The 23474-nt window shown below is 55.7% G+C and overlaps 1 protein-coding gene across 2 annotated transcripts in view; it reads right to left on the minus strand.

Annotated features, from left to right (window-relative positions):
* Window positions 1–8107: 8107 nt before the first annotated feature.
* Window positions 8108–23474, minus strand: part of Chst11 (carbohydrate sulfotransferase 11) — a 208723-nt gene continuing 193356 nt past the window's right edge. For both annotated transcript variants that reach the window (XM_026398486.2, XM_026398481.2), the window contains exon 3: window positions 8108–8962. In XM_026398486.2, the coding sequence (XP_026254271.1) occupies window positions 8108–8962 (855 nt within the window). The remainder of the gene's footprint in view (window positions 8963–23474) is intronic.

Below are 23474 nucleotides of genomic sequence, written 5' to 3' on the forward strand. Positions count from 1 at the left end.
CCTTGAACTTGCGATGCTCCTGCCTGAGCCTCCCCTGAGTGGCTGGGATTCCTGGTGGGCCACGTGGGGCTGAGGCTGGAAACCCAGGAGGCTCCGTTCCCCTACAGGGCCACCCACTTGCTCCTTCACCGGGGTCTCCCGCCCTCCTGGACACGCCCCCGCCACCTGAATTCCACTTTGCCATCAGCTCGTAGGTGAAGTGGACCTTTCCCAACGGTTGGTGCCAACGTGATGGTCAGGGGTTTTGGAGAAGCCGTTCTAGGACGCACGAGGAGAAACCATCTACCTGGACGGGCTGTCCAGCCCTCCGAGGCTGTCTGAGCTGGCCCGGGGCCTCTGGTCCCTGGCTCTTCTCTTGTAACCTGTTCGTGTCTTCATCTGTGGGCGAGCTGCACTTGACCCTCTCTCTTGTCTTGGTGGCACCCTCGACTCCCAGGTGTAGGCTTCCGGCCTTCTCCCACCTTGGCCCACCAGGGACACTGGGAAGTCCCCACGACCAGGGTTAGATCTGCAGGGACTTGGGCTCGTGTTGAATCTGACCTTCTACTTCCTCATCTGTGAAGGGTACAAGGCTTTACGAGTTGGTTGTTACGAGCATCCCGTTTAAAGTACTCCACACGCTGCGTGGCCTATCCTGTACTTCATAAAAGCCCCTTTCATGGTCAGTTTTCCCTATGAAAATGTTTGTTTTGCCAGATGCGGTGCTGCAAGCCTATGATCCTAGCAGCAATGGAGGCTGGGGCAGGAGGATCAAGAGTTCAAAGCCAGCCTCAGCCACTTAGCGAGGCTCTCAGCAAGTCAGCGAGACCCTGTCTCTAAATAAAAGACCAAACAGGGCTGGGGATGTGGCTCAGTGGCCAGGTGCCCTGAGTTCAATCTCCAGTACCTCCCTGCAGAAAGTGGATATTCATAAGCAAAAATTTCTGAGCTACCTTCAGTTGTGCTCCTGTACGGAGAAGCCCAGCCCCATGAGGCCTCCTCCTGTGGTCAGAGTCCTTCCTTCAGGCCTTTCTTTCTGGGTCCTGTGGCCACTTTGGTTGCAGCCTGCAGCAGTTTCTGGACTGACCCAGCAGGTACAGGTCCAGGCTGCCCAGCCCTACAAGAGCCCCCTCTGGCTTCTGGCAGATCCAACCCAAGGTGAGTACCAAGCCCTGGCTGTTCTCCCCTCCAGAGATGCTCCAGTGTCTTAAAAACAAACATTGAGCAATAAAAAAGATTAATAGACGGTTTTTCATTCCAGTCTCTTGAATGTGGCACTGAGGGGGCTGGGGGTCTGAGCCTCCATTCTCCAGGAGACCATCGCAAGGAGGGGTCTACACGTTGCTTCCCATCTTCTTTTGGGTGGGAGGGGTGGGTACTGGGGATTGCACTCAGGGGCACTCAGCCACGGAGCCACACCCCCAGCCCTATTTGGTATTTTATTTGGAGACAGCGTCTCACCGAGTGGCTTAGCGCCTCGCTCTTGCCAAGGCTGGCTTTGAACTCGTGATCCTCCTGCCTCGGCCTCCCGAGCTGCTGGGATTACAGGCGAGCGCCCCCCGCCCCCGACTCTTCCTTCCATCCTGATCTCATTCAGTGCCGTCCCTGGACTCCCTCGCTGAGGCTGGTCTGATTCCCTGGCTCCCTTGACTGGCCAGGCCAGCTCTCTGGAGTAAAGAGTGGGAGCCACAGAGGAGGCTCTGGGTGGACCCCCTGTCACCGCCAGGACTCCGAGGCCACCGAATGAAGTGGGCCCGGGGAGGTCCACAGGAGTTTAGGGGCCTGCATGACCTGTCACAGCTTCCTACTGTGTCTGTTTTTCACGAACTGCACACAAATTTTTAAAAGATGCTCCTTAAAAGAAAAAAAAAAACCAGAAGACCACAGATAGAGCCCCTTCCTTTTATTGTGCACAGGAGGAAACAGGACCCGGCACAGGACCTGGGTCACCAGCAGCTCCAAGGTGGGCGGACTGGGGCTGGTCACCTCCAGGGTGCCCTCGGATCCCCGCTGCGGCGTGGTGTCCTCTATCCCTGTGTTCAGGAACCGTCCTTGGCCAGCGTCGCGTGGCTTCACTCCCGTCCTCTGGCTGTCCTCTGGCGGGTTGTCGCAGCTTGGGCAAGAGCTGGCCCTAACGAGGGCTGTGGTGGGGGAAGCTGGGCTTTCTCGTCTGTTTCTGGGTGGTGCCTGTCATCTTTGTAAGTGGCAGTGAGTGCAGGCAAGACGCCTTCCACTTCCTGTGTGTCATCCGGGATCCACTGGGGGCCCTGGCCACTGGCCAAGTGCGGGTCATGCTCAGATCTGTGCGTCCAGAGGGATTTCTGCAGAATTCTGGCTTCTGGGAAGCCCTGTGGGTTTCCCCCCCGACAGTTCATGCCCCAGATGCACTCCCGGCTCCCGGCTGGTGGTTCCTGGACTTTTCGGAGATCAGGACTTTTTCAAAAAAATGTTCACAGTGACTTTAGAGAATGACATGAAATTGCCAATATTTTAATTACTTCTAGTATCAATTAACGTCTAGCATCATGAAAGATCATTTATTTTATCACCGAAAGTGGAGGAAAGGCGTAACTTAGGGGAGCTCATGCCAAGAGTGGGCACAGTGACATCTTAGCTTGTGTTTGGCCTCCTCCTGTTCTGTCCACTTGGTGAGGGACCATGACACTCTCACCCTCTGGCCACAGCCTCCTCTGCCCCGGTCCTCTCTGCAGTGTCCGATGGGGGGCACCTGTGAAGCCTTCGGAGACTCCTGAGGATGAGCTGGCCACGGATAAGAGGCCATTCAGCCCCTCTCCAAGCAGGCCACAGGGGGCTGGAGAGGGCCGCATCCATCGCTGATTAAAAAAAGAAGGGTTTTCTGTCAATGCAGGTGACTAAGCCCTGTGGTCTGGGCTTGTCCCCCAGATAGGACCAGAGAGGAACAGTCCCCATACAGGAACGAGTGGGAGCCAGACCACTGGGGGCGGGAGCGGCCAGGGAGTGGCCACATCAGAGACCATGTCCGGCACGGATGAGAAGAGCCAGAGATCTCCGCACCCAGTGAGGTCGTGTGGAAGTGTTTAGTTGATGCATTTAAGGAAGTGAGAAGATAATGATGAACAACTGTGCGCTTTCTTCTTTGAAAAAAGTCTGACGTTTGCCAACAGAGGTGAAAGATGCCTCCGTGTTTTGGATATAGCTGGGTGCACCCCCAAGGGTTTGTGTGCTAGAAGCTGGGTCCCCAGGGTGGTGGTGCTGAGGTGGTGAGCCCTTAAGAGGGCACCAAGCACACCCCCTGAAGGGGTTAATGTTCTGGTGGAACACCGGTGAGTTCCCAGGAGGCAGGCTCCTGAACTTCCCTCGCTGCCTGCCTCACCACCTGCATGCGATTGGCCCCCTTTCCATTTCTCTGTCATGTGGTGGTGATCCAGACAAGGGGGATGACACTTGACCCTCCAGCCTCCAGAACCACGAGCCAAGTAAAACTCTTTATTAAGTCCCTACCTCAGGCATTTGGTTATAGCAACAGAAAACGGCCTAAGGCAGCACCCATGTGTGGAGCTGGAAGGTCTGTGGGGGCAGCAGACAAGGAACAGAACGTCGGGGCTTCACGTGCGGGGTGGCAACCCCCTTGTGTAGGACCATGGAGTCACTTAGAGAGGTGTGATGATCAATGCCCAAAGCACAGGGTTGAAGACTCACGGCCCTGGGTTTGAATACTACGCCACTGAACCCTGGGAGTCTGCTGCTTTCTTTTCCATAGGAGTGCGGCACCACCCCATCGCAAGGCATCCCTCCTGGGAATGGAATGGAGAAAAGCTTCCATTCATCCACCCACCAGGATCGGGGTCCACGATGCTCTCTACCGTGGCCGGGCAGACGGCTGGCATCCACGTCTCCACCCTTTGATGCACATGAGCCGGGCCCCCCACGTGCTGGGGAGCCCAGCCCAGCCCACCCCTACAGTCTTTTGTTAACGACCCATGAACAAACCATACACAGAAAGACTTTTTTTTTCTTTCTTCAATTTAATTGAAGTTACTTAGAAAAATAATCAGGCTTGAATGGCTTTTCCTGGAGGAAGGTTCATGAACATTTCACGCTTTTGTTGGCAATGTGGAATTCAGCTTTCTTTAACAGTACAGGAAGACACGGGAGCGTTTTCTACAACAGGCCCTCTACTGCATACAGATATGTAAAAGGAAAAAAAATCACGCCCCACAAAGATGTTAAATTATATGTCCATATGCCACACTGAGCATGCTCATAAAAAAATACAGGCAGCCCCTTCTGTACCTAACAAAGAATAGAGACTGAAGTTCGCCTGTTCACAGCCAAGGGTCAAGCTGGTCCTGTTGGTTGTGCTGGGAAAGGCTGGGGGGTCTCTGGTGGTGGGGTTCAGGGAAGCAGTGTGGTCAGTCCTGCTGACATGGAGGTGGGGGAGGATGGGACCTGGTCACCAGGATTGCACAGGGCAGGGCAGGGCAGGGCAGCTCAGCTTGTGTGTGTGTGTGTGTGTGTGTGTGCATGTGCGCGCGCACACTCATGCACGCACACAGGGAAGAACTGTCTAGGAAAGTTAGCCGAGACCCTCTGCTTTTTGCTGGGTTAGAAGAGGGACTTTTATAATCATGGTTCCTTGCACTCTGTGTGTGCTAGGGCCTTGCACTATTTTTCTGGAGTTTTCTATAGCGTGGATTATACCACGTGCTTGCTCGCCTGTTTCCGGGAGGCCTGGTTCTGCTGTTCCCACTGCCCTGAACCAGCAGGAGGGGAGGCGAGGCTCACCCACTGGGCAGGGAGCGGGCAGGTCTCCTCTAAGACAGTCCGGGTTGTTGGGCTGCCCTTCTTCCCAGACCAGCTGGGGAGGGCAGTGGTGGGGGGGGGTCTGGAGAGGCTGCAGGCACCAAACCCATGGCTGACAAAATCTCAAGTTCTCCAAGCAAAGGGACAGGTAAGCAGGAAGGTCCTCGTAAATACAGCCTCGATGACACCTGGGTCTTAAAGCACAGCAGCCCCTTTGAAAAGTGGCCTGGAGCTGGGACACAGGCCCGCGCTTTTCTCAGCTACACATGCAATAGGAAGCATCTTAACACATTTTTTTTTCTTTAGGAAACACTGACTTTTGCTTCCCAGGAGCACTTCACCCATGGATTTCTTTAGCCAAGGACACAGAATACGTTCTACATTCTGCAAAATGGTTGCATCAATTTTCGTTAAAAAAAAAAAAAAATTGATGTCATTAGAAAACAAAATGTGAACACAAAACAGAACGCAGAGAAAGAATTTCTCATTTCAGACATGACGCCTGGTCCCCCGAAGGACAATCTATCTCACTTAAGAGACAAAAGCCAGTGAAAGGCCATCTGCACACGGCACCGGGTGAGCTTGCACGGGAAGGAAAGACAGAGGGTGCCAACACGGAAACCAATGTGGATTTCCATGAAAACCAGGGGAAAAAAGCACACAGTGAACAGCTGCAGGCTGTGGACTTGCAGAAGCCTCCGCCAGGGTCGTCTGTTCCCGTGGAGAGACTGGAGGCAGGGCAGTGGGGCCCTCAGTGGCCTTATGCACTCTGCCCCACCCCTGCCCTTCCGTCCACACCACCCAAGACTTCCCTCCACTCTGGGGGTGGTGCTGGCTGTCCATGGTGGTGTCCAGGATTAGACTCCTTGCACTGAAGTCAGCATTTAATCCCCTGAGGCTGGAAACCAGATGGAGACTGGCGCCATTTTGGTTTTGCTTGTTTGTTTTTGGAGGGGGGGTAAAAGCAAAAGCAAGGATCCAAGGGGGTTGATCCTTGCCTACCCTGGAGCGGCTGCCTGACCCTAACCGAAGCACTCTCTGCAGGACATCAGCTCTGGGAGTTAACATGCAAAATAAAGCCTCCTGGTCATGCCAAGTGCAGGAGATGCCTTGGGGTTCACCATGCACTTGACACGCCTTCTCCCAAGGACATCTGACCACCAGCCTCATCTGTATCACATCAACTCAGTGTCCCAGAGAGCCTCTGTCGTGGAGAGCACGGGTTAGGACATGCAGCACGACCTGCTTCAACAGAAGCCCTATCTCTGAGGACACTGTCTCTCGCCTGGAAATAAAGTCCAGACTCTCCATCGCGGGGACAGCCAAGGTCTGTCACTCTACTTGCTTAAACACACTGCATAGATCTCTGTCCACGAAGGGCAAAGTTGCTGTGCCCGTCACAAAGAGGAGAGAGCCCAGAAGACAAGTGATGTTTTATAAATAGCCTCAGCCACCTCCCTGGCACACCTCTCCCTCAAGTGAAACGAAATAATCTCCTCGTTGAGATGCTGCTGCTGCTGCTCACGGAGCTCGCTGTGAGCTTTACAGCACAACTTTAATAGTTTCTGAGAATAAATTATTCATTTCTGTTTAGAATATGCTCACCCCTTCACTCTATATTGCGTCAGAAACAAAAAGCAAAACTTACCCACACCCCATCCCACCCTCCCCTATTATTAGAACTATTATTATTATTTTTATTATTATTATTATTATATACAGTATCTGCTACCAACTCATTCACTAGCTGTAAGAGGGATGTGGCTCAAACTTCCACCGAGAAAGCGCTGGAAATGGCTGGAAATGAGAAGCAGGTTTGGATGTTAATGAGCAAAGAGCAGGAGTGGCCAGCGGCCAGCCTTCCAGAGGAAAGGAGAGTGGATTAAGAGGGCGGGAGGCTGTCCTTGCGGCTCATGCTTGGCAGTCACGAAGGTTAGCCTCTGCAGGATGGGGAGGATGGGAGGGTAAGCACGTGCCCACACACAGCCCACCTCTGATCTTCACATGGGACACAAATGCCAGGCTGTTGCAAATCCCCAAGTGTGTACCAGGGCAGCGTAGAAGACACCTCCACCCGGGGATCTGGATGTTGGACTGGACATGGCGGGAGGAGGCATTTGAGGACCTTCTCCTTTCCTTACCCGACCAGACCTCGGCCACAGCACTCTTCCACGCTGTGCCTGGAGAGTCCCTTCCGGGGCTTCAGGGCACAAAATAGGAAATATTTTTGCTATTTCTTGTGTTGGGTCATGACCTTAGATTACTCACTGAGTAGCCTGATCCAAGTGTGTGGTTTTCAAATTTGGGCCAGAGAAAAATGCAAATGTGTCGGGGTCACGGGCCTTCTAGAGTTACAAAGAGTCCAAACCCCACGTGAAGTCCGTGAGGATCTGGTTAATTGTCGAGCTGGATGCTCTGTGTCCACGTAAAGCTTCTTGAGGGCTAAGTCTACTGGGTTTGTTCAATGCTCTGTCTGCAGGGCCGATACCTGAACCTAGAATAGCAGATGCTCCATAAATATTTGTTGGCTATAAAGCAACAGCTGCTTCACCTTCACCACAACCGGCACTGCCAGTTAAAATTTTCTGTTAAAAAAGCCTATTCTATCAGGCTGCTGATTTTGGTGAAAAAAAAAAAATTGCTACAATCAGCTCTCTCCTTGGGTTTAAAAAAAAAAGTCACATTTCTTGATTGCAAGGGACTTTGGGTTTGGAATTAGCCCCTTGGGAAGATGCCTCTGAGTGCAACAGTGACCTATTTCTCTCCAGCAGAACTTCAAGAACAGTGGCATCCACACGCATCACAAGGATTGTCACCGGACGACCCCATGAGAGGTTAGTGGGGAGAAGACCGTGCCCCCTCCACGAACTGTAGCAAGCAAAGCTGGAGCCAGAGATTTCTTCAGGGGACCTCGGCATTCTGCTGCCAACAAGAAATCTATACAGAGACCGTGTTTAAATAACGATAAATAACATTAATCAGAACTCATGGGATGCACAAGTCACCATGGAACTCACCAGGACACAAGGAGACCTCTGAGACAGTGTTGCAGTATTCACTTCTGAAAACAAGGACCAGCCACCCTCTTCCCCTGCTGGAGACGGCGGTCCCTCCCTTCGAAGGACTTTAAATAATTCTCACCATGCTGCTCGCAGCACGTTCCCCACAGCAATATTAACTTACAAAATAACCCCATATCCATAGAATTCTTTTGACAAATAAAAATCTTAAATTAAAAAGCATGACTCTCTCTCTCTCCCTCGGCCCGCTCCCCTCCCCGGTGCCCACCCCACCCCCGCCCTCCCCACCCCCACCCCCACCCCCACCCCACCGGGGGCCCCCCTCATTCCAGTTTCAGGTAGCTTGGCACTGAGTAATTGAACATTAAAAAGTCGAGTTTGTAGACTTCGTAGAGCTGCGTCTGGTGCTCGGAGCTGATGTTCTGGAAGAACTCGGTGGTCATCTCGTCCGTGGTTCGGGTGGACTTGGCGTAGGTGGGGAACTTGAGCGCGCCGCCGACGCCCGCCAGCTGCAGCACGTAGTTGGAGTCCTCCTCCAGGGTCTCGTACTTGCCCACGAGGTCGTAGCGGATGTGGCACGGGTGGCAGAGCGAGTGCACCGTCTGCCAGTGCTCGTTGAAGGGCTCCTCGCGCTGCGTGTGCGGGTCGATGAGGTAGGCGACGAACTCCTCGAAGCGCACGTCGTGGCCGCGGCGCAGCGCCTCCTGCGTGGCGTTCCTGCGCTGGCGCCGGATGATCTTGGTGCCGTAGCGCTTGTGGAAGGACGTGTTGTACTTCTGCGTGAACTTGTTGCGGTAGGCGGACACCAGCCTCTCGAAGGGCTCGCGCACGAACAGGAACTTGAGGTAGCTCTTGAGGCGGTGGTTGATCTCGGGGATGCTGTACTGGTTGAGCGTCTTGAGGTTGGCCGCCACGTGCGCCTCGCTGGCCGGGATGGCCATGGGGTCGCTGTACTTGCCGCGGCCCGTCAGGACCATCATGAGCCGCTTCCAGTTGGTGCACGCCACCTTGGGCACGTAGCAGTAGATGAGCTCGTGGTCCTCGTCCACCACCAGGTGCTTCAGGTCGTTGGGGGTCAGCACCCGCCGCTTACGGCTCAGGGCGCTGTGGGCTCGGCACGTGTCGGTCACCTGGTCCCGCCTCATCTGGTGCAGGACGGCCGTGTTGGAGAGTTCCAGCTGCAGAGGGGACACAAGAGGGGGGACACAGGTCAGGGGCGACTGGAACGTTTCCACTTGGCCACGTCCAGACACGCAGCTAGACCTCCCCGGGTGCGGGAAAGGCGTGGGGAGGCCCAACCTTCGTGGTCACAGTCCAGGACCAAGAGCTACGAGTCCCAATAGAGGGACATGTCTGTGCTTGGGACACGTCTGTGCTCCTCTGAATTCCAGGAACAAAGGTTTCTCCCCAAGGACTGTCCAGTCTGTGCCAGTTCTCTGGACTCCAAAGCAGGAGACCACCATGCCCTGTGCTCTGCCATCCTGGTCACCAGTACCCAGGGATTCAGGGACCTGCATGGAAGGACAACACCCTGTTGTAGGCTCAGAGCCATGACACCACCCTTGCTCTCCAAAGTGAGGGCTAGGCCCTTCTTTCAAACAGAAAAGGAGCTGTTCATTGTGCTTCAAGTTAGGGCCCTAACACCAGGCTGTGGAATGGCTGCAGGAGCTGCAGGTGACATGGTGTCCTGGTTTCTTCCTTGTCCCAAGAAGACTCCGCACCATACCCGGGTCTGCTGACCTCCAGCTCCAGCACCAAGCTGCTTTTCCAGCCTCATTCCTACCCCTGCCCTTCATCCCCGAAGGACGCTCCTGGGAACCCGGGACCCACTTCCCCCTTTGTCCCAAGGATTCCCGGGCTGGTCCAGGGGGGTTAACAGGTACGCATTCTTTTATGAAAGAAGAAAAAAGAAACCTAAGAGAGAAGGTCGGGAATCTCAAAGATCAATCTTGCCAGCTCTATAGTTTTGCCACAGGTCAGTCCCAGGTCACTGAATTCAATTAATATTTATTTTGAATAGAGAAACTCTGACCTTTGCAATTCCTGACTTGGTAGCAGATGTATCCATCACGGTAAGAGGAGCACTCATGGGCGACCTGGGCTGGTAAGCAATGCCATTAAGAAGAAAAAGGTCCTTCAAGGAAATGGAAAGAGCATGAGGAAAACAGGTCCCGTCAATTTTGCCGTTTGAATGGCTCAAGATAATTTTGAAGGCAATGAAATTCCTAAGATGAGCGGAAAAATGAGGGGGTCCCCTCCCCCTTTTCTAGATCCCCAGGAAGGCTGTGCTCCAGCGTCCCGGCCACAGAGGAGGGAACATGGACCCCAGACATTGGAGTCACTTTCCCTCCAATCCCTCCAGCGGCAGAAGTGGAAAATCATTCAGTGGGGCTTTGAAATGTGGCATTTGTGGGTGTTTTCTCTTCCACAGCAGAGAAGGAGGCGAGGAGAGCACCTGCCACAGCCAGGTCACATGACCTCCCTTAGGCGCCTGGGGCCAGAGAGCCTCTCAAACCTGAGCCACGAGAAGAGGAAACTCACCTGTGTTCAAGTCTTTAAAAACATGTTTTAATTTGTTTTTATGGTTTTTAGTTTTCAAACAATTTCAGAATAGTGTTGACTGGATTGGTTAAAAATATGTCGTCACTAAACTATGCACAAATATAAGACCAGGTATCCAGCGCCAAGACCAAAACCAAAGCAGACACTCAGATGAACACCTCAGCACAGTGGCGGGGGCGGGGGGTATTTTATGGGAACGGAGGTCCTGAGGGATCCTGTGGAGCTCTCTGGGGGCTCTGGGCAGGCCCTTCCGGGCACAGAACCCCTGCTACTGTGCTGCATGGCCACTAGGGTTCCGGTTCTCATTCCCACTTACTCCAGCACCCCACAGCTGAGACTCCAGTTGCCTTTTTACTTGGTACAAGTACACCGTCCACACATTTTGTTCTCCACCCACTTCGAATTAGCGGAAAACAATAAAATGGAGCCACCTGGTGCCACCAAACACCATCAGTGAACATGTGTGCCAGGGCATCCCGTGGCAGGACTAGGATGCCAGGGGGTGAGGCTGATAACCCAGAAATGCTTGAACTTTTGTTTCAAAAGATTGTCATCAAAATAAAAAAAAAAACACAAAATTCATAAAATCTTATACACAACTCCAGATCCCTAGAAATTCTGTGGATTCCTTGAAGCTTGGTTTAGGAATCCTGGATGAAGGGGAGCCCTGGACAGGTCACAGGGAAGACGGGACTCCTCTGCCATCACACCAAGATGGGCCAGGACAATCTCCATGTTCCTTCGTGGATAACAACACGTTAGAATTTGTGATGAGGGAAACTGCAATGTCTAAGGCATGCTGCTTCCATGTCCCCTGTCTGTAGACCCCCTTTATATACCTGTCTATCAAGGAGCCACTGAGACATTCCCAGAGACCACAGAGCCTACAAAAGGGCCTGTCCTTCTTTCCACACCTGCGTCATTCTCTCCTGGGTCAATAATAACTATCGACTGGTTCTCAAGCTTTCGTGTGCATGGAAGTCACATAAAGCAGTTTGCTGGATTCCGTTCCCAGAACTGATGAGTCAGCAGGTTGGGGACAGGACCTGAGAATCTGCAATTCCAGCAGGTTCCCAGCGTGTGAGTCTGCTAGGGCAGCCGGACCCCAGATTGGAGGGCTTCAACGACAGAAGGCATTCTCCCGCAGTTTCAGAGGCTGAAGTCCAAGATCAAGGCGCTGGGCAGGGCTGGTGTTCCCAGGACTCCCTCCTTCACCCAAAGATGACTGCCCATCTTCCTGCCTCTTCACACACCCGCCCTTGATCAGGCCCCACCGGGGTCTCCTCTTTTTCTAAGGATTAGAGTGCTCTCAGACATCTTTTTTTACACGATCACCTCTTTAAAGACACCATCTCCAATCACAGTCGCATTCTGAGGGACTTTGGGGTTGAGAATTTGACATGAACTTGGGGCAAGGGGACCCAGTTCAACCCCTAGCCCCAGCTGGTGCTGATGGTCCGGCCACCACACATTGAGAACCACACTTAAACTCTGTGGAAATGACTGTCATCTAGCACCTCTCACCAGCTCACAGCTCTTGTTAATTACAGCGCTCAGCGTCCAGGTTCACCATCTGCTGCCGGGAGGCTCCCAGACGTTCCCCGGCCCCAGTCTCCAGCTCTGTTCATGCCCCTCTGATCTCCCCGAAGTACCCATTAGGTCAGGGGAGGCTGATTCTCGGAAACCGTGGACATGGCTCCCGGCTCTGGGCTGTGTCCTGTCATCTCCTTGCCATGTCTATTTTTAATTTGGACATTTAAAAAAGGCAACTATAATTACTTTAAGTACCAAATATAGAGGTTGTTGGACAAAGCCTTTAAAATTTTACTACCGTTTCATCTTAAAAGGAAGAAGAGCTGGTTTCCCTTAAGTTAAAACATCTCCTGTGATGTCTGCAACCTCCCTCAGATGCGAGACCCACGCACAAGGAAGAAGCATTGCTCATCTCAATGCTCGGGTAGGGGAGATGCAGGGAAATGGAAATCCAGAGAAACAGGTAACTCTGGAAGCTTCCAGTGACTGGGACTGTCGGAATCTGCCTTTCACGAGTGTTAGCTCAGGCGCAGCCTCAGCTTCTCCGTTTGAAAAATCTGAATATTTCTGATGCATTCTTTCGTCTGTCATTGCAGAACTGGGGGAAGGAACAGAACCCGTTGAGCTGATTTGTTTGGAGTCTATTACATTTCTGTCTGGTCCAGCAGTTCTTAAACTCAGGGAAAGGGCTGGTCCCCAGGACTTACTGTGGAAACCACAGCTTCAGCAAGAGAGAGGCACACCTTTCCACAGCTACCATTTTATTGAGCACCTACTATGTTCCAGCCATTGTTAATCCTCACACTCTGTGAGGCAGGTATCACTCATATTCCCAACTTAGAGATGTGGCAACTGAGGCGGGGTGGGGGGCATGCTGGGGATATAGCTCAGTTGGTAGAGTGCTTGCCTGGCACGTCCAAGGCCCTGGGTTCAATCCCCAACAAAACAAACAATCAAAAAACCAAAAAAAAAAATGAGGCTGGGGTTCTAATCCAGGCAGACTGCACTCAGAGATCCTGCCCGAGGAGGTCTCCAGACCCAGCTGGGAGTTCCCGTCTCCAGGAGAGCCATGGAGCTGGGGGCTCAACGCTGGTTGCTCACTGGGATCACAGGGAGCATTGAGCACTTCTGAGGCTCGGGTCTCACCCAGAGCAGATGGACTTGCTCCCGCTGTGGCCAGTTCTCTGGGATCCCAGGGCTGCCCTGGCAGGGAGGTCCAATGCCAGGGTGTAAAGTAGAGGCTTGGTCTGAGCAGGACCAGTGTGTGATCCTGGGACGGTTTCATTGTACCTCACTGGGCTGGGATTGCCTGAGGGCCACTGCCTGCAGCCTCTCCCAGTCACTCCAGGATGGAAGGACTTCCCTGCTGGAGCCCCGATGCCCCAAAGCCAGGGGCCCCTGCTCAGCTCAAGGACCCCAGAGCCAACTACAGATCAGCCAGGTGGAACCAGGTTGGCGCTGGCCACCCCCAAGTGCATCCAGAAAAACTCAGGGTCAGGGTGGCCATCAAGAGGAACCTCTGGTTGGTTGGGGTGGCCCACGCCTGTTAATCCCTGTGACTTGGGAGGCTGAGGCAGGAGGACCGCAAGTTCAAAGTCAGCCTCAGCAATTTATCAAGGCCCTAAGCAACTCAGAGACCCTGTCTCTAAATACAGTATTTAAAAAGGGCTGGGGATGTGGCTCAGTGATTAAGCGCTCCTGGGTTCAATCTCTTGTACCCCCCGCAAAAAAGAGAAACCTCTGTGGCCTCAGCTCTCCCTTCCCCTTCCCTGACCTCAGCCCCCACCTGCTTCTGATCCACTTATCACAACTGGCTGATTTTGCTGGTCGCTCCCTTCTGGATCTTGAAGAGGCCAGAGGGCAGATTTATTTTTTAAACTGGGGCTTCCCGTAGGCTAAGCACATGTCTACCACGGAGTCACGCCCCGAGCTCTGGAATAGATACTTTTCATTTTGGGGGTTCATTATTGTACTCCCAGTGCCCGGCACATAAAAGACACCGTAAGATTCGTCAAGGGAATGAAGGAAGGATCCAGTGCGGGGTGGCGGGAGTTGTGCAGGGTCCGCGGCTGCGAGGCTGCTGGGCTCTGGTGCCTACCCCTGCCCCGGCCCTGCTCCCCCGAGGGCCTGGCACCCCGCCTGCAGCTGCAGCTTCGGGGCTCAGCACCAGCCCAGAGGTGGAGGCCGAGGAGCCGCGGGGGCTCCTCGGGGTTAAGGATTGAGATCCCAGTGAGCGGCAGCCCTGGAGGAGGGGAGGACCCTGGCACTGCCCACCATCTGGGGAGGCCAGGAGGAAGGAGGAAGGGAACCAAATGCTGGTCAGGGGCCCCCAGCGCTGCCCACGAGGGCGTGTGGCACGGGCTCCCTTCCGGCCGGCCTGGTGCAGCTGGAAGGGCCTGATTCCCATCTCAGAGCCTCTGTTTGGGCTTCCGGAGGCCTGGGCAGGGTGTGGGAGGGGCGTCGGAACAGGAATGGGGCTGCTGCCAAGCTGGACTGGCTTCTGATGAATGGTGGCCTGCCACAGGGACAATGGCGGGGAAGGGACACTGCTCTTGCGCTGCTTGCTCGGGAGGCTGGGTTTCCTGGGAAATCTGAAGGCAGCGGGGCGGGCGGGCAGTGCACCTGCCGGCCAGCTCTGGGCTCTGGGAAGTCACCGCTGGGCGGAGAGGGAGGAGGGCTTCCCCTCCCCCACGGAGATGGCCTCCCCGAGGGCGACACTCTGGGAAGATGGGCCCTCCAGGTTCTCCCGGAGCTTCCCCCTTGAACCAGCTGGCTTTGATGGCTCTGCTCCCAGCGTGTTCTATGGACGTTTTGCCTGAGTCACTTGACCCCCTCAGGCCTTAGTTTCCCCATCTGTAAACTGGGCACGGTAAGAGTAGTACTCCTCAGGGTTGTTTTAAGGATTGAGAACCCACAGGGAAGGCACTCAGCACAGTACCCGGGACACAGCGAGCGCTCAGGAAGTAGTGACTGTCATCAACCTCACAGCGGGTCGTTTGTCAGTGGCTGGCAGGACAGCCAGCTGGTCACTCTGCCTTCTGCCTGGCAGCGGTTCTCAATCTGCAGCAGAGGTAAGAAACACAGCGGGCTGGGGGGACAGTGTGGGTGCTCAGATGCCACCTGAGCAGGTCAGCTGGGTGGGGGCCAAGGTGCACGGCCTGGACCGCAGCCTGGTAGTGATCCCGCCACCCCGATCGTGGGGCTGGTGGCCTCTGTTCCACCCTGAGGACTGCCGACTCAGCCCTGCGTTTTCCCGAGCTGGCTCTGCGGTTAATGTCAAATACATCTGTCATCCTACAAAACGCCTGGTTCACGGAGATTCAGTGTCTTGCTGACGGAGGAGACAGACAGATGTGACGGCAGGCCCTTGACGGGCAGCTGTTAAGGAGATGGAGGTGTAAGGAGCAGTGCTGCAGCCACGTAAAGATGAGCCATGATGGGACCTAGGAGTGAGTGGGCTACGGGGTGAGAGGTACCCCAAAAGGCTGATTTATTTCTTAATAAAGGAGCAAGTTTCAGTGACACCCCACTTCCCCACTGTCCTAAAGGGACATGGGAGCCACTCTCTGGGGCTTTCCTTTTTTCGTGGTGTGTATTCCTGGTGAGGGGATGGGAGCCTTTTGCCGAGAGGAGAGGAGGTACCAGCTCTGAAGTTGGGGCTCTAAAGCCTCACGCTTCTCGAACCCCTCTTCTCCACCCTTGGCAATCTCAGCCTAAGCCCCCAGGGCCATCTCCCTGCCATCACCCAGGCCCCTTTATCTCAGGCTCTCTGAGACGCCGGTCCCCATCAACAGTGTGAGTTCAGCTCACTTCCAGCCTCTGAGGCTGCTGGGGTGGGGGCCGGCATCTTGTGGGTTCCAGACCAAAGGTACCCAATCCTGGCAGGATTCACGGGCAGTTGGCTCTCTGCCTACACATGAATGTCTTTCGTACTAAGATCTGTCTGTCCACTCATGGCCTTTTTCCTTTTTCAAGAAGGACGGCCCAGGTACAGTCCCAATGGCAGCGTGGCAGAAGGCCACCAACCATGGAGTGCTACAGGGGCGAGCCCAACGGAAGAAGCCCAGCTTCTGAAGGCCAGGACAGGACCTCTGGACGCACACACGGCACAGGCGAGGTCACAGACGTGGACCTGGGCCCACAGAGGGATAAGACACCACGAGTTCAGGACATCCGAGGTGTGAAGACCTCTCTGCCTGTGTGGCCCGGAACACAGAGCTTCAGGTTGAAATGCCTCTGCCACACCCGGTCCCAGCCTGCTTCTTCAGACGGCCAGCTGAGGCCCTGAGACGGGCACTCGCCCACTTGCGCCCAGGAGCCACAGGGCTAGGACTGGAGCCCGGGGCTTCTGCCTTTGTGTGGGTGCAGCTTCGAGGTACAGAGGGAAGAAGGGTCTTCTTGCTCCGTCTCCCCAGCAGGCCTAGCAGTGGGGTGGGGATGGGTCCTCGGACAGAGCAAGGGCAGGCCGGCCTGGGACCTGCTCCACTGCCACTACAGAGCCATCAGTGTGGTGGTGCCAGGACCAGGCCGTGTGCTGGAAAGGACACCCTGGCCACCTCCCGCCAACCAAGAGGAGCACTGTGACTGCATACACGAGGAGCCACAATCGGTGGGAATTCTGAATCCAAGCAGGAGCAAGTGACCTAGTTTATCATCCAGAATAAGGAACAAGGGCGAGGCTCCCCTGCACTGGCCCAATTTAGGGCGCTCATTTTAAAAAGTGAAGCAAGAACTGGGGAAAATCTTTTTTTTTTTTTTTTTTAAGCTCAACGACCCTGTTTGGGCAAGTGGGAGAAATGAATTGATTTCAAGATACAATTTTTACAGAGAATCAGCCTCTCCCCAACCCACGAAATCAATGCTGAACAAAACCCGAGAGTATTGGCTGGGAGAGCTCAGGCCTGCTCCGCCCAGGACGTCTGGGTTTGGTGGAAGCCCCCCGTGGTTGTAAGGGTGGTGGTCACACTGGGCATGCCCAGTGAGTGGCCAGAGAAGGCGCCGTGTCTTCTAGAAACTCAGGCCAGAGCGGTCATAAAAAGATGAAGAATTCCCCACGTTCACCCTGCCCAGTCGTCCTTTGTCCCAAGACACCAACAGGAGGGAAGACTGGCTGATGTCACTTGTCCTGGCACTTCCTCTGGCTCCTTGGGGTGGTGACTAACAAGTGGTAGGTTGGGGACTTCAAGGCAGAGAGAGGGACAGGGAGCCTCAGGCCTTCATGTGACCATGTCGGCTTCCCCCTGGAGTGCCACTAGGGCTCCGTTGGGCCCCTCTGTGGGCTGTGATGGGTCCACTCACCCTCTCCCCTGCCCAGCGTGTTGCCCACTGCCCACCCTGGGCTCCGTGCCACTTAACTGGTCACTTAAACACAGGCCCTGGGCCAAGGGGCTGAGGAAGCCTAATTCCACGTTCCATAAGACGTGGGGAGAGAGGATGTGTCCCGCAGGACCTGGAGGAGGGAGAGATGGCGACACGGGGGCCAGGGACAACCCAGGGACCGACAGGAGGCTGGCGTCAGGCTCCAGATCTGGCAGTTACCAGCGCGGCAAGGCCCGGGCTTTGGCCCAAGCCTCCATTTCCTCACCTGTACAATGGGCCCACAATGGGGCAGGAGTTACGATGGCCTCTAAGTGTGTGCTCACAGCCACGGGGTGGGCGTGAGGGTGACGCGAGGCAGCAGTGGCTTTCCCGAGGAGGGATCAGTCAGCCTCTGGCTCTCACTGGGCACAGGTGGCCGAGGCAGGGCCAGAGCGCTGGCCCAGTGGCAGGGAAGCCACTGCTTTTCCTAAGACAGGGTGTAGAGACCGGGAGGAGCGAGCTGGGCACAGAGAGAAGGCCACCCGAGGAGGGGACAGAGTGGGGCACAGAGTGCAGACCAGAGGCAAGGGAGCAGGGGACAGGTAGGACACCGTGGCTGGCCCAGAGTGACAGGAACAGGCTGGACAGCAGGGACGGGAGGTGCGGCCCCCTCCCCCACCAGGCTTCCAGAAAGGAAGTTTCCAGACATAATTACCCTGCGGGGGCGGGGACGGGACGGGGCGGGGCCTTTTTTTATACACTAAGTGGTGCTTCAGAGCAGCGGCAGCGAACAGAGGGGTTCAGACTAGCAAGTGGGGTCAAGGCAGGCGGCGGCTGAGGGCATGAATGAATGCACTTCCGGTACTAACTAGAACCCCCCGGGGAGACCCCCAGTTCCTGGGAACAAGAGCACCTGGGGACAGTGGGGACAGGCCACCACAGCCTTCCCAGGGGAGCTGGCCTTGGGCCTCCCCATGGCTCATGTGTCACCTCCTGCCTGTCCTTCCAAGCCAAGCCACATAAGGGTGGAGGGGGGCTTTGTCTATTTGTTTTCTTCTGAAAAAACAAAAATCTAAAAAAAAAAAAAATAACAAAAATCTACTGTTCCCCAAGAAATGGCCGGCGTACCTCCACTCAGGGTCTGCTGGGCTGCCCCGAGGGAGGCACGGGCAGAGGGACTGCAGGAGGTTGGGAGAGAAACAGAATGAGCTGGAAAATTCTAGGCCAATGGGTCATTCATTAACAAGCCCGACCAAGAGCCTGTCCAGTGCCACGCCACCCTGCCCTCCAACAGATCCACCTGCAGGTGGCAGGCTGGTGGGTGGCTCAGGCCTGTGGGGACCAGCTCGGCTTCTGGGTCCGAAGACCCTCTGACAGTGACCGTGAGACCCAGCTCAGGAGAGATGCCCCGGTGAACTCCCGTGTCTGAAGTCACAGAATCAGAACTTCCCGTGAGTCCTTGCTCAGGCAGGACATTCCCTAGAGATGGCCGAGCTGGGGAAGGACAGTGAGGGTCATGGTCGGTCAGGAAGATGGGAGTAAGATGGGAATAAGGGGAAATAAGACGCCAACACTCCAGGGCGCTTCCTCTTCCCCTCCTGCTGCCCGGTCACCTGCCTCCAGGGAACCAGCTCCTCCCTCGGGTCCCTCCACCTTCTGGTGCAGTAGGCAGGATGGGAGGGGAGGGCAGGAGAACAAAGGGACTGAGACCTGAGAAGGGACAGGACAGCCCCCTCCCGGGGCACCCACTTGGACCCCCTCCTCTGTGCCCTCGCCTTGGTATTTCTGGGGTGACCCATCTCAACACGGGGGAACAGGACCTGGAACACGGTGTCATCTGTGTACACCACAGGACGGGTCTTGCCCTCTTGTCTTCTCAGGGCCCAGTGTTCTCCTCAGGGCCCACGACAAGGACCCTCAAGGCCCAGGGAGGTGCCCCCTCACCCGCCTCCGCTCTCCTGAGTCAGATTTCGGGCGGTGGCGCAGGTTTCTAGGGAAGCCTGCATCTCTGAGGTCCCGTTGTCCTTCCTTCCTGTGGTTCTGGGGACGAACCCAGGTCTTACACACGCGGGGCCGGTGCTGGCCACTGCTTTTCATATTTTCTTTGAGGACAGTGTCTTTGCTCAGCTGCCCAGGCTGGCCTCCAGCTCGTGATCCTCCTGTTCCACTCTGGACCCTTGTCCTTCATGGACACGGGGCTGGAATTCAAAATCAAACCAGGGCTCTTCTCTGAGTCTCCGTGGCCAGCCCTGGGCAAAGCAGAGCAGCCACAGGTGAGGCACCCAGATGTCCCCTGGGCTCCCGAGATGCCCAGCCCCGGCCCACCCTGCTGCTCTGAAACTACAGCTGAATCCACCCGGGGCCCTCTTCACCCTGGGCCAGAATCCAGAAGGGCCAGGCATTTTCTCTGAATTTTCTTGGAACTTCTAACCAGAAACATCTGGAAATACATGGGACTAAGCTGGAAGCCACAGTGAGTCCCCAGCGCAGCCTGGCCGGGCATCCGTTGTGCCCGCCTGGGGCTCACGGCCTCTTTCCCAGCAGAGATGAGCCTCCTTTCTCTGCCCTCTCTCCTCCTCTCCTCTCCTCGGCTCCCTCCCTGCCTTCTCGCTCCCACTGGACACGCCACGTCCTCTGCTTCTCAGGGCAGCTGAACTCCTGGTCCTCCTGGGCAGTGCTCTCCTGCCACTCTCTAGGGCCCAGGAAGGACCAGGGAGGCAGGGAGCGCCTTCTCACTTCCTGGGGGTCTTCGCCCTGGAGTGGCCTGCAGGGACCTCGATGCCGGAAGGTGTCACTGCCTCTTCCTGTGTCCCGTCTCAGGGAGCGGTCTGCCCAGGTACTCTGCCGGGCACTGGGCCATCCCCTCCCCACCCTGGCCACCTTGGTACCAGATGTGTCATCTCTAGGCTGGATGGTGGCTGACAAGCTGGGTCCCCTGCAGACCAGGTCCCTCCCGTCACAGCTTTGACCCGGTTCTTCCTGAGCTCCAGACCCTCACCCGGGCTCCACCCGTAGCCCTGTGCCCTGCAGGGCTGCCTGGGGGGACGCTGACCCTGGCTGCATCAGAAGTAGGGTGCTCTCTTACACCTTAGGGGCCCAGGCGGGCGAGTCCTCTTCCCTGGTCTCCCCCTCGGGTGTCTCCATGCCGACCCCCTTTCTTACCAACGGCTGTGGGCACCGGCCCTCACCTCACCTCCTCGGAAATGACTCTGTGATGGACCAGCCCTGTCCCCGGCTCCCATCAGCCAGTTGCTTCCTCCCTGGGAAGCTGCAAGATAGGGTGACTGTCACATCCCCTGCTACCTTACCAGTGCAGGGACCAGCACCACATGCTGCGTGCCCAGCAGGGCTCTAAGCTCTTATCACCTGCCAACACCTCAGCTCCCACTGGCCGCTGCACATAAGGAACTGAGGCCCCGAGGGAGGAGTTGGAGCCTCAGAGCCAGCAGGTGTGGGGCTGGGCTGGGCTCAGTGGTGGAGCCCTGGCCTCCCACGTGTGAGGCACTGAGTTCGGATCTCAGCACCACATATAAATGAATGAATAAATAGAGGTCCATCAACAACTAATAAATAATAATAATAATAATGATAATCATAGAGCTAGCAGGTGGGAGCAGGAACAGACCCAGGCAGCTGGACTCCACAGCCCACTGTCCTCCTTCTACATACCACAGCCACCTGTTTACCTGTCTGGCCCCTGTCTCAGCTCCCTGGGGCTGGTGCTGCCCGGAGCTCACCCGGGTGTCTCCACGTCCAGTGACAGCACTGCCCCAGAGTAGGGGGCCATAGCTTTCAGGACACAGGCGCTCCTGGCAACCGCGTGGCTTGCCCTGATCCGGCCACGCAGTGCCAGGCAAGGCCCAAGTGAGAGCACGGTGCTGACACAGAATCGCTGTGTCACTAGACACGTGACCTTCCTGCCAGAGCACCTCAAAACCTCCCCCGCGGAGGTCACTGACTGCACCTCAGATCACCGCGCTCTGTCCCTTGCCTTGACTCTGCCCTGAAGCTCTCCCAGGAGCAGGGAGCCTGGCCTTGCGCGTCCTTCTCACCACAGGCCACGCAACTAGGCACCTGGGGGAAGGCGGCAGGTGTCTGCAGAGTGAGCAGGGGTGGTGGCCTGAGGCCCTGCCCTTGCCCCTGGCAGAGTAGGAAACAGGGGACTGGAGAACCGCCACCCACCCATTTCCACCTGTGACAAGATGCAGAGCCAAAACAGGGAGGGACAGCAGGTGCTCAGGTTCTCCTCTTAAGTTCTAATCCTGCCCTCCCTCGTTTGCCGTGTGACCTTAAGACAAGGCAACCTCTCTGTGTCTCCGTTTTGCATCTCTAAGATGGGCCAAGGTGAGATCTAAGTGAAGGCCATCTGCCACATGCCTACCCAGGGCCTGGAACTGCTGGCCCTTCAGAGGGGACACTGTTCTGGGAGCAGAACCCACACCAGACCCTGACACGACCACGCTCTTTCTTTCAGATTCTGGGGCTGGGTTTTCCTCCAGCAGCTCCAAATCTCCAACGACCTTGAAATAAAATTTTAAAACAATAAAACAGAAAGTCGTGTCCACAACCGCAAGAAGCCATCAGCTGGGCCTGAACAGGTTTCTTCCTGGGCTTATTCCACCAGCAGCGCCCACCGGGGGCCCCTGGGCCACCGGGTCTGCTGGCAGGAGCTGTGGCCTTGGAGCCATGGGCTCAGAACTGCTGGTGCTGGGAGCATCCGCTGCGCCCTCCAGAGGGGCAGGGCCTGCAAGGCTGGGTATGGGCCCCCGTTCCGGGGCAGCCTGTGGGGCCTGAATTCACCAGGGGTGGCTCACCAGGGCATGGCAGCCACTGTGGCCCGTGCCCGCTGTAACTCACTCTTCTAGCCCGAGAGCCGGCAGCAGCACAGCACTGTGGGAAGGGCGCACACCTGTGGATGTGGGAGTGGAGGTGGGGGTGATCCTAGCTGCGGGACCTTGGACGGGTCTCGGGACAGGTCCGGGCCTCAGTTTCCCCATCTCTAATGGGGCTACTCACACCGACTACTCAAGAGCGCACAGGGAGGATTAATGCAATCCATGTCAAGTTCCAGGGCCGTCTTTGTGGACTATGTGCCAGGAAATATGTGTTCAAATAGTAGAGACTTAGCGGCAGCCAGAAAGGAGGATTCTAATCCCTCTGTCCCTGCAGAATAAACACTGTTTGTTTCACCATCTGGTCCCATAGATGATGAGAAAGCTGGGAAGGAAGAGGCCTAAGAGAGGCTCGAGATCCAGGGCACCGGCAGACGACGTCAGCTGTCCACAGACAGCAGATGCCCCCTGGTCAGACACACAGACGGCTAAGCTCAGGTTCTGACCTGCCACTCCAGTATGAGGGACGTTTGGACCAGTGCCTCAGGGGGCTGACCACCAAAAGGAGTCAATTACCTAGTACTGAGCACAACAGGTAGTCCCACCTGGTACCCCCCCTGGACCCCATGGAGGGTGGGGCTGGAGAGAGGGGTGGGGGACTAGACAGGAAGGAGGTGTATTTCCAGAGTGATGAAAGGTGGAGTTTGAAAAATTGAATTCCAGTGATTTTGGTTTCCAGGCTGAGGTAGGATAAGAGGCATTAAAAACCAGAAAAGACATAAAAAGGCAGGGCAAGGACTTTGAATTCAAAGTCCACAAACTTTTCCTCTATTCTGCCCACGCCTCCCCCGTCCAGTTCCACTGAGCATCTCACCATGTGGCCGTCTGTATGTGAGATGGTTCTACACACCCTGATTCTCATTTCTTCAGGGAGGTTCATAAACTAGACCTCAGGCGGCTGCTGGGGGTCACTCACTGGCCCCGGAACGACTATTCTTACACATTCCTGCCAGGATGCTGTTTGCTTTCAATGTCCGGATCTCAAACTTTGCAGAACACAAGCATCCAGGGGCTCCTGCTTGTCAGAATGCAGATTCCCAGGCTCCGATTGGGCAGCAGCCTCAGGGGCGGGCGCCTGGAACAAATCCTCCCCGTGGATCATCCGCAGAAACCTGGCTTGGACCCTCAGTGCCCGGGTACTGGGCCACCATAACCTCTATGCATACAGGTTTCCCAGGTCCCCTGTCCCCGCTGTCCTGAGCATCATGACAGCTGCTCAGATGGTCAGGCCGGGAGGCCTCAGCACAACTTCACAGAATGAGGACGCGAAAGGTCCAGGAGGAGTGTCACCTGCCGGGTTGAGGGTCTGTTTCTCCCAGCTCTTCTTAACCTCTTTTTCTCCCATTCTCTCTCTTGCTATAACCCTTAAGAACAGTCTAGAAATGAAATGTTAAATACCTGGAGG

Source organism: Urocitellus parryii, chromosome 5 (genome assembly GCF_045843805.1).
Source record: "Urocitellus parryii isolate mUroPar1 chromosome 5, mUroPar1.hap1, whole genome shotgun sequence".
NCBI classification, from domain to species: domain Eukaryota; kingdom Metazoa; phylum Chordata; class Mammalia; order Rodentia; family Sciuridae; genus Urocitellus; species Urocitellus parryii.